A 14,323-nucleotide genomic window follows, 5' to 3' on the forward strand; every position below is an offset into this window, starting at 1 on the left:
CTCTGCAACGAGAGAAGCCACTGCAATGAGAAGCCTGCCCGCTGCAACTAGAGAAAGCCCACCCACAGCAACAAAGATCCAACGCAGCCAAAAATAAATAAAATAAATTAAAACAAACAAGCAAAGGCCATAAGGAAAGACAAAGGAGGGTGTTATATAATAATAAAGGGATCAATACAAGAAAAGGATATTACACTTGTAAACATATACACACCCAATACAGGAGCACCTAAATATATAAAGCAAATACTAACAGACATAAAGGGAGCAATTGACAGGAACACAGTAACAGTAGGAGACTTTAAGACCCTGCTGACATCAAAGGACTGACCATCCAGACAGAAAATAAATAAGGCAACAGAGGTTCTAAATGACACAAATGACCTGCTGGACTTAACTGATATGTATAGGACACTACAACCAAAAAAAAGCAGAAAGCACATTCTTTTAAAGCATGCATGGAATGTTCTCTAGGCTGGACCACATACCAGGACACAAAACAGCCTCGAAAAATTTAAGGCGGTAGAAATTACATCAAGCATCTTTTATGAACATAATGGTATAAAACTAGAAATCAGCTACAGAAAGAAAACGAGAAAAACACAAAGATATGGAGACTAAACAACATGCTTTTAAAAAAACCAATGAGTCAATGACAAAATCAAAGAAGAAATAAGAAAATACTTGTAGACAAATGACAATGAAATCAACCTTACAAGATTTATGGGATGCAGTAAAAGCAGTTCTAAGAGGGAAGTTCATAGTGATACAAGCCTTCCTCAAGAAACAAGGAGGGCTTCCCTGGTGGCACAGTGGTTGAGAATCTGCCTGCCAATGCAGGGGACACGGGTTCGAGCCCTGGTCTGGGAAGATCCCACATGCCACGGAGCAACTAGGCCCGTGAGCCACAACTACTGAGCCTGCGCGTCTGGAGCCTGTGCTCCGCAACAAAAGAGGCTGCGATAGTGAGAGGCCCGCACACCACAATGAAGAGTGGTCCCCACTTGCCGCAACTAGAGAAAGCCCTCACACAGAAACGAAGACCCAACACAGCCAAAAATAAAAAATATAAAAAAATAAATTCATTAAAATAAGATTTAAAAAAAAAAAAAAGAAACAAGGAAAATCTCAAATAAAAACTTATCACCTAAAAGAATTAAAAGAAAAACAAACAAAGCTCAAAGTCAACATAAGGAAGGAAATAATAAAGATCAGAGAGGGAATAAATAAAATAGAGATCAAAAAACAATAGAAAAGATCAATAAAACCAAGAGCTGGTTTATTTTAAAAGATAAACGAAAGTGACAAACCTCTAGGCAGGCTCACCAGGAAGAAATGAGAGAGGACTCAAATAAACAAAATAAGAAATGAGAGAGGAGAATTAACAACTGATACCACAGAAATACAAAAAAAAAAAAATCATTCAAAGCAATCTACAGATTTAGTGCGATCCCTATCAAAATACCCATAACATTTTTCACAGAATTAGAACAAAAAAATCCTAAAATTTATAAGGAACCACAAAAGACCCAGAACTGCTACAGCAATCCTGAGAAAAAAGAACAAAGCTGGAGGCATAACCCTTCCACCAGACTTCAGACTATACTACAAAGCTACCATAACCAAAGCAGCATGGTACTGGCGCAAATACACACACATAGATCAATGGAACAAAACAGAGAGTGCAGAAATAGACCCACACACCTATGGTCAGTTAATCCACAACAAAGGAGGCAAGAATATACAATAGAGAAAAGACAATCTCTTCAACAAGTGGTGTTGCAAAAGCTGGACAGCTATATGTAAAACAATTAAATTAGAATATTCCCTCACACCATATACAAAAATAAACTCAAAATGGTTTAAAGACCTAAATATACAACATGACACCATAAAACTCCTAAAAGAGAACATAGGCAAAATATTTTTTGACATAAATCTCAGCAATTACTTTCTTAGGTCAGTCTCCCAAGGCAAAAGAAATAAAAATAAAAATAAACAAATGGGACCTAATGAAAGTTAAAAGCTCTTGCACAACAAAGGAAACCATCAACAAAATGAAAACCTACGGAATGGGAGAAAATACTTGCAATGATGCAACTGACAAGGGGTTAATATCAAAAATATATTTATAAACAGCTCATATAATATCGAAAAAACAAATGACCCAATCAGAAATTGGGCAGAAGACCCAAATAGACATTTTTCCAAAGGAGACATACAGATGACTAACAAGCACATGAAACACCACTAATTATTAAAGAAATCCAAATCAAAAACACAATGAGGTATCACCTCACTGAGTTATCACAGTCAGAATGGCTATCATCGAACAGTCTACGAATAATAAATACTGGAGAGGATGTGGAGAAAAAGGAACGTTTGAACACTGTTGGTGGTAATGTAAACTTGTGCAGCCACTATGGAAAACAGTATGGAGGTTCCTTAAAAAACTAAAAATAGAACTGCCACATGACTGAGCAATCCCACTCCTGGGTATATATCCAGAAAACATGAAAACTCTAATTCGAAAAGATACACGCACCACAATGTTCACAGCAGCACTGTTTATTACATAATAGCCAAGACAGGGAAGCAACCCAACAGATGACTGGCTTAAGAAGATGTGACATATACACACATACACATACAATGGAATATTACTCACCACACACACAAAACAAAATCACCATTTGCAGCAACATGGATGGATTTATGGAATCTTATGCTTAGTGAAATAAGTCAGACAGAGAAAGACAAATGCTATATGATATCACTTATATGTGGAATCTAAAGAAATAACACAAATGAATCTATATACAAAACAGAAACACTCACAGACATAGAGAACAAACTTATGTTTACCAAAGGGGAGAGGACGAAGGGGAAGGACAAATTACGAGTATGGGATTAACAGATACAAACTACTATACATAAAACAGATAAGCAACAAGGATTTACTGTACAGCATAGGGAATTATACCAACATCTTGTAATAACCTATAATGGAATATAATATGCAAAAACCCCCAAATCACTATGCTGTACACCTAAAACTAACAAAATATTATAAGTCAATAATACTTCAATTTAAAAAAAAAAAGAACTATATGGAACTTATATACTAAGATCTACCAAGATGGTATATAGGTCGACCAAGCAAAAACTGGACCATTATTTAGTATAAAGATTTTGCAGAAAACATTATTAATGATAATGTTGCTTAAGCTAAAAAAAACTATCTGAAAATACTTTACCAAATAATCATATAATTTTCCTTTTTAATTGGTTGTGGGTACAATTTTATAACTAACATTATAACACAAAGCACCCTTGTTGCTAGTTTGCCTTGTTTTACAACAATTTTATGCTAATTTATATATTGATACAATACTAATAACTAATAAAATATAATAAGTATTATGGTAAGATTATTGATTCTGTAATACTAGAAAGCTTCATATGATGAAATATCTTAGGTATTATCACTGAATTTTTAAAAACAGGAAAATATTGCTTTTAAACTTTTAAAATCACGTTTATTTAGCTTATTTTGAAAATACATAAATTCTAAAAATATATCATACCAAGAGTAACCGATAAGGACTTTTTACACCTTCCAGTTCCACCTACATTCCCAAAACGCATCCCTGACACCAATGATATCACTGGGCATAGAGGTAGGGGGTTGGGGGTAGCCTCTGAGACAGTCACTGAGGAGGGCCCACACCTCAATGTGAGTCAAGTTACAGTTAGAGCTTAGTCATAGAATAATATGTCTACCACAGGCATCTTTCCTTACATTTAAATTATTCTTCCATTTTTTCCCTAAAGCCTTTCTTTCCTCTATCTCTAGTTCCCGAATAAGCCCTCATCCTAAACACTCATTTATTTTGCTTTTTTTTCTCTCTTGTTCCTCTGGTGTAACGTAAGAGTTTATGTTCAGTAAACTATCTCCTGGAGAAGAAAAATCAAAACATGATCAAAGATAAGAATTTACCAAGTTAAAATTTTAAGACTCTAAAAACCTAAGTGGTTTAATCATCGGTTGCCCAAAAGCATTCTTTGTTTCTTTTCCAAGATGATGATGATTCTTCATACATTTCCTAAAAAGCAGAACCATAATAAGAATTTAAAGGAGAGCATTTTAATAAATGCAAATATATCTGAATAAATCAGGCAAATGAATATCACAACTATTTATATCTGCTCCTCTTTTAACAATCCAATGGCCATTTGCATAAGGCAATGAGAGCAAACAAACGAATAAACATGCTCCCTACACTCAAGGACTCAGTCGAGTAGGAGAAACGGCAGACAAGAAGCCTTAACAAGACAAGGGGCAAACACAGAAAGGAATAAACAATTAATTTCGCTAGGGATCATGACAGGAGACACCCTGGGCAAGGTTATGTAGGGAAGATGGAAGGTCTTTAAACATTTTTTTCTTTCCAGACACACCTACTACTTCCACATTTCTAAATATGCGTTTCCAAAGGCCGAAGGGATATTTCCATTAGCTTTGAAATTAAGAGACCACCACAAAGGTTCCTAAACAGGTCTGAGCTGCGTGGTGGTGGCAACCACTCTGTAAGTGCGTGCCCAACCCACCTGCCCATTCCTTGCCTGTATCACAGATGATCTCAAAGCATGGGCTGAAACCAGAACCAGACTAGAATTCAGATAATTTTTGGACAGAAGGGGAATAAGAATATATCACTTTCTCTTCTCACTCTCTAGTCAGATTCTATTTCTGCAGGGGTAGAAATCCAAATTCAATTATCCTCTGAACACCTGTACACCCTCCCACCCTCTACAGACAGAGAAGTAAATAGAAAGCCCAGCCAGTTCTCAAAGCATCACAATGAGAGTATACCCCCAACTCCTACCCACTCCCTTATTTGGGGGGCCTACCGTCTCATCTACTTTGTCAGCTGGCTGTCCATTCTTTGCTCCAAGGCAAAGAATCTCTTCCAGCCAGGCTCACAATTCATTCTGGAATACTTTTCCTACCTTGCTCTCTCCAGGGTCTCATGGTCTATCAAAATTGTGGCAGCCTTGTTCACAGCAAAGCAACCAGATATCTGAGCTTCACTAAGACAGATTCCTTTCACATATCCTATCCTCTAATCCCTAAATATCCCCTTATAACAATGGGTTTCAGTTTTTATCCAGAAAATATGGTCACTAAATTTCACAGGTGCTGGTTCAGAGTCCAATTTGCTCATCTCACCACTGGTCCTTCACCCTGGCCTTCTGCTCTACTGGACAGTGGATCCATTCCTCAGCTTTGCTATCAGCCACAATGCTGTGGGCAATTTGAGGCTCTTAAGTGTAATTACACATTTCTGAGAATACAGAGTGATCCCACTGTTGAGGTTACTACACCAGGGGAGAAATCAGGGAGCTAGGCCTTTTCATATCTTCAGAATGCTCTCTTTAAGCAGGGGCTTGTTTGCTTTTATTGATGGGTTTGATGTATGGACAGAAAACAAGCTAGAATTTCCTAGTTAGGTTTTTAAATCCACTTACTATGCATTTTCTCCAAGGAGGCAATATCCCACTTTTCTTTTCCTAAAATGAAGGAGTTCTAGGAGAAGGCTCTTTTGCCTTGAGAAGTCTCCATTTTAGCCATTGACTAAATAGCCATGCATTATTCCTGTTCTCCAAAGGAAAGACCCTCTAACTCAAGGGAATTCTAATATGAGGGATAATACTTCATATATGAGCCACTGGAACATTCTAGACTAGGAATTCTAACTGTTACCACTTGTTGAGGTCTTCTCCAGGCCATGCATTCTTTGGGGCACATATTTTTCATGCTTAATAAACCTTGGAAAGGAGATTATTACATAAACACCCCATTTCCTAGAAAAAGAAAACGAGATTCTATGAAGTCAGGGAAGTACATACTCTGTATGTACTCTTCTTCCTTGTTCTTTAAAAATTCCTGAGAAAAATCATGTCCAAAGACAAAATCAGATATTTTCCTAACTTACCTTTTTCCATATGGGCACCTTGGCTTTTAAAGTATCAATGGCATAGCTCACAGCTTCGAGGGATGCAGTCCTATGGGCTGAGGACACAGCAATGATAATGCTTGCTTCTGACACTGGAACTAAGCTTTAACAAAATGAAGAAAAAAATTCATCATCTCCTCTGAAGCTACATGTTAAAAAATCTACTAGACATGTGAAAAAAAAAAAAAAAATTCCAGTGAAGCATTCCTAGAACTAAATATCCAGTTCTGTTTTACCTAAACATCCCATTTAGTTAGAAAACAGTAATTCATCCCAGTTGCATTTAGCAGGAGATGCCAAGCTTGTGACTAATCTATTAGCATGTATCCACTAAATTTACTGAATGGGCAACAAGATGAAAAGTACCTCACTGATTCAACAAATATCTGATCAAACAAACAAGGCACAGTGCCAGGTAATGCCTAGAAATACAAACTAATCGCATGATGAATATAAGGTAGAATTTAAAGTATTAAATAGTAATGAATAGTAAATAACAGAATTGATAACATTAATAAAATTATAGTTACCAATAACAAAGTAATAACTAACAGATGATAGATTTAGTCCCATTGCTGGGTTCTTTTCAAAGTCTAGAACTCCACTCTTCTTGGTGATACAAAACAGCAAACTAATCTAATGACCTTAAAAGGCTTTTACATCAAAAAAAATCTCAGACTGTCATATAAACAGGGTACAGACTACAAAACAGTTCTGAAAAGGTCTCATGGCCTTTAGCACATATCAGCACAGACTGTTGGGCACAGGGCCAAAGAATCTTGCACATTTGGACTTTGTTACAGCATCAGCCATTCTCCAAATGTTACAATGTAACAAGCAGCCTTAAAGCCCCTGTCTGCCAGAATGATAAACAAACCTCCCTTTCAGGGTAACACAGGATGCCAATGAAAGATTCCAGAATCAGAATTAGTACAAAGGCGGAAAACGACTACACTTAAAACTGATAAAGGAAATCATACCCAAGCCGATGGAACACTGCTATGTGTTTGACTGGCCATTTCTGCCTAATGTCACTACAAATTTTTCTGACTTCATTTTCTGCCATTGGTAGATATGCTTCATACTCTAAGCTAATGACTTTTTTCCCTTCGAAGTTATTCCTTGTAGTTCCTAAAATAAAAAAAAATAAAAACAATACAAAATAAGCTTTCTCCCTACAGTAGAAATAGCACACTAATAGAATAAAAAAGGATTATTTTTGCATAGACGAGTAGCATACCAATTTGTCTAAAAATTACTTTGAAATTTTCTAAACACAAAAACTTGATTAGAAAATCGAGATAATCATCACAAAGATGAGGAAATAAAATGACACTGATTACCCAGGTTTACTGAAAACATTCAAATGACAAACCAGTATATATTCCCTTTGTAACAATTAGAATTTGACACTTAAAAGGAAAATATTATGTTCCCAGGATTATCAGAATTCTCTCTGCTAATAATGAGTTTTAGTCTACTTTTGTTTTTTTTTTTTTGCCTTTAACATAGGTTAATTTGAAGATTAGTAAAACAAAACAAGAATTTAAAAAATTTCTACTCACCACCATGGGTAATCCTGGCTAACTGCTCCGTATCTTAAAATCCTCTTACTATTAACACTGAACATGAGAAACACCTGCTAATTTCTACTGTCTTGTATAGTCAATAGATGCTATGAAAATTACAACTCACCTACAAATAGGGATATTGCACCACAGAGTGGAGAAATCACCAGCTGTGAGACTTCATCTACTGAAAGTTGCTCAGATGTGAATTTTATTATATCTTTCGATTTCTCTTCAACTTCATTTATATCTTTCCTGGAAATAAAATATTACCAAACCTTAACATTGGTACTAGAGTAAAAACACCCAGCTTATAGGCTATGTTTCAATTTATATATTTTTTCTACATTAGATGTGTTAGGAGGCATGATTTGATCCGAATGATAAAAATAAGCAAGTGTAAAATTTTAGCAAAACTCAGTAATTTTACAAATATCCCTAACGAATCAAGCATGATATAAAAAGGAACTTACCATTAACATGATCACTTAAAATGTAATCTATTTCATTTGCCAACGTATTCCAAACTCTCTCCTGCAACCACACACACATCACCTCTAACCACTGGATTACCAAGCACCACACCCAGAACTGCCTTTTTCTTTACCCAAAAAGGAGGGCAAGCAAAATGATGACTCCACAGGATCTGGGTTCATTTCATAATCAGGCACAACCTCAGTTAAGTAACTAAGGAAATAAATGAATTGACTGCACGCCTATTCACCAGATGCTGTAAAAGTCCTTCACCATGCATTTTTCATTTCATTCATCAAGCGTTTATTTCGTACTCACTAAGGGTCAGAGACTAAGCCCACACACTGGATACAGACCAGGGAACAAAAGACCTGGCTCCAGCACTCAGGGCACTTATGCTAGTGGAGGAACAAAGCAATAAATAGGAATTACAAATAGGGATAACTAATGGAAACAAACAGGGTTCTGAGACAGAGCATGGGGGCTGGGGAAGGTGTGTTTAAGATAAGAGGACCATGCTACTGAAAAAAACCCATTCAGATGCTACTGGATTCCAAGATGCTTCAACCTCCTGTACATGTCACCTGAGCTTCTTCCACTTCATCTTGCAATACGATATAGGTAACCCAAACATCGTCTATGAACTTCAGACCACACTGAGTTCCCACAACTTGATTCTGTAATAACATAGACTCTAAAACTGCATATTACAAATCCTGTCAAACACACTCAAATCATACACAATGCTGCTGAGTATCTTCCTAGTCTTCCCAAAGAACAGTTCTAACCATCACACACAAACACACACCTATGGCAGCCCACTGTTTGCTGAATAAATTACAAACTCAAAAAAAAATAGCATTTTTCTATATCATGGTGGTGATATGGTGACCACAGTTTCCAAATAAAACTGAGATACATATCTAACAGAGAATTCTATTATTTCCAAATAATAGGACTAAGAAAATCCAATCTCTATCAACATGCCAGGCAATTGGCTTTACAATATTTATTCTTCACTTTTGGGACACTACCCTCCAGAAAAGTGGGGAAGAAATGGGTGAAAAAAATAAATAAGCATCCTTGGCTTGTTCTTTTCTTTAATAAAACCAAAGTTTTGCCATCCAATATGATATTTACTTGATTTTGGAGAAAAACACTATCAAATTAAGAAAGTTTTCTTTCATTCCTAACTTATAAGAGTTTTCAGTTAGGGATGATTATTAATTTCTACATTATTTCTCAGTTGACAAATTAAGCCTCATTCTGTCTGCCTCTCCAGACTATACTAAGAAGTGTTCTTCAGTATGGAGGAGCATTAAAAAACTAAAAATAGAACTACCATACAACCCAGCAATCCCACTACTGGGCATATACCCTTAGAAAACCATAATTCAAAAAGAGTCATGTACCACAATGTTCATTGCAGCACTATTTACAATAGCCAGGACATGGAAGCAACCTAAATGTCTACTGACAGATGAATGGGTAAAGAAGATGTGGCACATATATACAATGGAATATTACTCAGCCATAAAAAGAACGAAATTGAGATATTTGTAGTGAGGTGGATGGACCTAGAGTCTGTCTGTCATACAGAGTGAAGTAAGTCAGAAAGAGAAAAACAAATACCGTATGCTAACACATACATATGGAATCTAAAAAAAAATGGTTCTGAAGAACCTAAGGGCAGGGCAGGAATAAAGACGGAGACATAGAGAATGGACTTGAGGACATGGGGAGGGGGAAGGGTAAGCTGGGACAAAGTGAGAGAGTGGCATGGACATATATACACTACCAAATGTAAAACAGATAGCTAGTGGGAAGCAGCCACATAGCACAGGGAGATCAGCTCGGTGCTCTGTGACCACCTAGAGGGGTGGGGTAGGGAGGGTGGGAGGGAGATGCAAGAGGGAGGAGATATGGGGATATATGTATACGTAGAGCTGATTCACTTTGTTATAAAGCAGAAACTAACACACCATTGTAAAGCAATTATACTCCAATAAAGATGTTAAAAAAATAAATAATAAAAATAATAATGGGTTAAATTAAAACAAAAACCCAATGTTCTTACACATTATCCTACTCAGACATGGCTTACTTTATTTGGAAAGATGGAAAGATGACATGGGTCCTAGAGCCACTAGCAATATAACTATAATAATAAAGCTGTTTTTATACCTGGAAAATGGTAAGCGTTTTTCAGGAAGAGTGATCTTTTTACTTCCCAGCTATGCAATTTTTCTACATTTCTCTGTGCCCAGGAGAGCTATTATCCAGTACTAATAAGCATATTTGTGGAAAAGTACACAGAGAGTCCAATAATAATCTGAGTTCAAATGTTGGCTCTGCCACTTATTAGCTCTGTGATCTTAGAAAAGTTTTTTAACTTCTCCCTCCTGCAAAATAGGAGTATTAAAACTCCAGTGTCTAGCGCTGTGCCTGACACAAAATATCAATAAACCATGTTGAATCAATAGAATGAACAAATCAAGATGACATTAAACTGCTTACAACACAACTGATGCAGAGATGATAGGTATTTATAAGTCCATCTGCACCAATAAAGAGTTGCTGCTTTACCAAGAGTTGGTGCAGACAGCCTTACAAAGAGTATACAGTTAAAGGAAACCATATATAAGTTATTATCTGTATGATCCTTCTCCACAAGATTGCCTAAGAAAAACCTATCTCACATACCCAGGTGGCTCAAAAGCACTATCCTCCACTAATTGGGGGGATAATGGCAATTTCGTCTCCTGATTGAAGCAGGAGGAGCTGATCTCCAAGCTCGACATATTCTTGACGAACAGCAAATATCACCTGATTTCTGACATCAGCCAATCTGAAGGGAAAAAAGTATAATTAGATGTATCAATGCTGTTAGACCCCAAATCTCCTCAGCTGCAATCAAAATTACATAAATATTACTTTATGAAGCATCATCTGCAAAATCGCTAATTAAACTCATATTTTGCAGAGAAAGGATATATCCACTGAAGATAAGTATGTTTACTTATTCACCACAAAGAATGCAGTAAACTGCTAACAACTCTTTACTGGATGTTGGGTGTCTTGGGGAATTAAAGAAACAAACAAAAAAACACTAGACTGGAGACAACATTCAGACCAGGTCAAAAAAAAAAGGACAATTTCTTAATCAGTACATGCCCTCCCCAGGAGCTTTCCATCTAAGCATACAAGTATACTAAGTATACCCTGAAAGGTTCCAAAACACCAGGTGCCTCTCAGCAGGTAAAAACGTGAAAGGTAAATTAGGAAGAGGCCCCACTACATTTCATTGATTATCAGGGCATTTTAAGAACTTAAAAAGATATGAAATCAAGAAGGAATAATTTTCTTTTTGAACATACATTGTGGGCTGTCTTTTACACAGCACTAAGACTTCCAAGTTAAACAGTCACACAATTTAAGTGACACTACTAATATACCTGGAACACGTTCAAATAGGCCACTTTTATATTTTGTTCCAAAAGAGACTCATTGAGGTACGAACAACAGCAGTAAAATGATATTTTCAAGAACCAGAAAAAAAATCAAATATTGTAAAAACTCAAATTCAGCAGCAGCTAACGTTTGTTATCTTTCATTTTTCTTTCAATCTTAGAAATTTCTATTTTGAGTTCTCTAAAGAAGGGGCAGGACATAAAAGTTTAAAGCACACATTTTTTAACAGAATATGTAACAATTTCATTTAACGTTACAAAAATGCAGAATCTACATTTTCAGTATTTTGTAGATTATAAAAGCAAATATAATCATGTCCCTTTGGGAGTATCACAGCTCACTGTGTTTTTTAAGTAAAATATTTTTAACCGTTATTAAGGAATTTTGCATTTTTAAATACTAGAACTTAAGTTTTCAGAAAAAATACAACTAATGATCCTTCTGACATTAAACATGGAAATCTAAATTAACTTTTTACTTTTATCATTTACTCACACATTTTTAAATATTAAAAAGTGTTAATCATATACATTCTGCAAATTTTTAACTACCCAGGATGGCGCGTTTCTAGCTCATTCCACAGCTGCAATGCTTTTATTTCTTGTGGCACAGAAATGGTCTCTGAGCGAATTCCTGTTATTTCAGCACTTTCTGCAAAATACAACACTTCCACCTGAAAAGAAAGAAAATGTTTTTAACAATAACAACCCATGGTCCTTTTCTGACTGTCCACGCTGGGTTTTGTTGTTCAAATGTATTACTTTAATCAAAGACCCTTTTTATAAATTAGAAAAAATTAAAAGTGCCCATAAAAATTTCTGCATACCTACAAGTTCAAATTTTGAAAAATTTTTATGTTTTAAGTACAAGTCAGACTAATTTCCAGATGCTTTTTAGTTTTATAAATGTTATGTGTGCCACAACTAAAATCCTAACAATATCTTCTTAGAAACCATGAGGTTGGCCTTTAACTGACATAAAATTATAGCACCTTTTATACTTAAGCAGTGAACAAATGTCTGAGTCAAGAGACGAATTACACAAATAAATGACCAAATAAGTTAAAGACACATCTTTCACGGTTGTCATATGACCTTTGATTCCAGTCTACATTACATTGAACCCAGCTGTCCAGGATTGTTATGCAACATACAAACCCTGATATTTACAAAAGCAGATGGGTCTGAAATACAGGATAAACTGCTATTTCCTAGGACAAACTTATGCAGACAGCCTGGTATCTAAGCGATCCGACCAAGTAAAATAACCCACCTGTGACAGAGAGCAAATCATTCTCTACGAAATAATCAGAGGCCTGCAAATAATCAAGGGTTCACAAATGCACAGATGGAGCACATTTCATCAAAGAATTCTTAGTTAAGGGCATTTCTTTTAAAATTGAAAACTTGTCTTCTTAGAAACGAACAATCTGAGAAGCAAGGGCAAATACCGCGGGTGCCTTTAGAAACCAGCTGGTCTTCCAGGCCGTCACCTGCAGAACAAGAGTTCGCGGAATGGACTTGACTTTCGTTGGGGAGACCAGAGCAAAGCCTCCGAAGTCGGGAGGGCCCACCGCGGCGGTGGCGGTCGCCGGGGTCTGGCCGAGCAGAACCGGGTCTGTGGAGGGAAAGAGAGAACAGACACATCCCGGAGGGCTTCCCCATTCTTACCTGGCACCGCGACACCATCCCGCCGGGTATCCTGGCGCGGAAGCCGAGGCGTCTGGTCGACGCAGCGCGCAGGCGCAACCTGCCGGACACCCCCCGCCGCCCACATAGAGCATGCGCAGAGCTAGCTCCTCCCCGCTGTTCTCCCCGCTTCGTTTGTGCAGCAGGCGCCTGCAAATTGGTGTTCACTCGCGGATGGGTCGCGGTGGTGGGCGAGAGCTGTAGGTGTAGCTAAATGGGAAAAGGGCTGGCCACGCATGTCTTTAGCCTCAGCTGAGAGGCTGAAGTGTGGGAGAGCTAACCCCGGACTCTCCCGGACATCTGCCACCTCCGTTATAGAAGCTCGACTGTTTCCGCCGCTTAACTGCAGGGTTCTCTTTAACACTTTTTATTTACCCAACCTTCTGCTTTATGATTACTGTTCCCTAAAGACTTAAAGCATTCAACGTATCTGAGCACTCGAACTGTATCACATTTACACTTTTCCTGTTTGCTACCTGCTTAGTAATTTGTCCACACGCCATCTAAAACAGCGGTCCCCAACCTTTTTGGGACCAGTTTTGTAGAAGACAATTTTTCCATGGGGGGGGGGGGGACGGTGGTTTCAGGATGATTCAAGTGCATTGCATTCATTGTGCACTTTATTTCTATTATTATTACATTGTAATGTATAATGAAATAATTATACAACTCACCATAATGCAGAATCAGTGGGAGTCCTGAGCTTGTTTTCCTGCAACTAGATGGTCCCATCTGGGGGCGATGGGAGACAGTGACACCCCAAGTGTGTTGCTAATGTCCAGTCTCCTCCGTGATCTCGTTTTGGTTGCTGTCACTGCAGAAAACCCTGCTTCACAAAGACAGGATGTTGGAAATGCAAGCAGGCTTTTCAGTGCTTTTGTGGCAATCTCAGCATATTCCGCCTTGACTTTAATCCAGAACGTATGGAGATTTGAAGTTGTCTCAAACATACTTTTAAGGGCCCGTCATTTGCGATCTCAAGCAGCTGATCCTCTTCTAGCACGGACAAAGTTGATTCACCTGGCTTATTCACAAATGGGTCTCAGATCCATTCCTTCCCAGTTCAGGGGTCTTTTGTGGTTGGGAAGTAATGCTCAAACTC

The 14,323-nt window shown here is 37.4% G+C and overlaps 1 protein-coding gene across 1 annotated transcript; it reads right to left on the minus strand.

The window, feature by feature from the left end:
- Positions 1-2,552: 2,552 nt before the first annotated feature.
- Positions 2,553-13,120, minus strand: MOCS2 (molybdenum cofactor synthesis 2). Its single transcript, XM_007198575.3, has 7 exons — positions 12,984-13,120; positions 12,085-12,206; positions 10,766-10,910; positions 7,716-7,843; positions 7,001-7,151; positions 6,000-6,123; positions 2,553-4,106 (listed from the first exon to the last, which is right to left on the minus strand). Exons 3-7 carry the CDS (start codon positions 10,861-10,863, stop codon positions 4,038-4,040), a joined length of 570 nt encoding a protein of 189 aa, XP_007198637.2. The 5' UTR covers positions 10,864-10,910; positions 12,085-12,206; positions 12,984-13,120; the 3' UTR covers positions 2,553-4,037.
- Positions 13,121-14,323: the final 1,203 nt, after the last annotated feature.

This window comes from Balaenoptera acutorostrata, chromosome 2 (assembly GCF_949987535.1).
Source record: "Balaenoptera acutorostrata chromosome 2, mBalAcu1.1, whole genome shotgun sequence".
Taxonomy (NCBI): Eukaryota; Metazoa; Chordata; class Mammalia; order Artiodactyla; family Balaenopteridae; genus Balaenoptera; species Balaenoptera acutorostrata.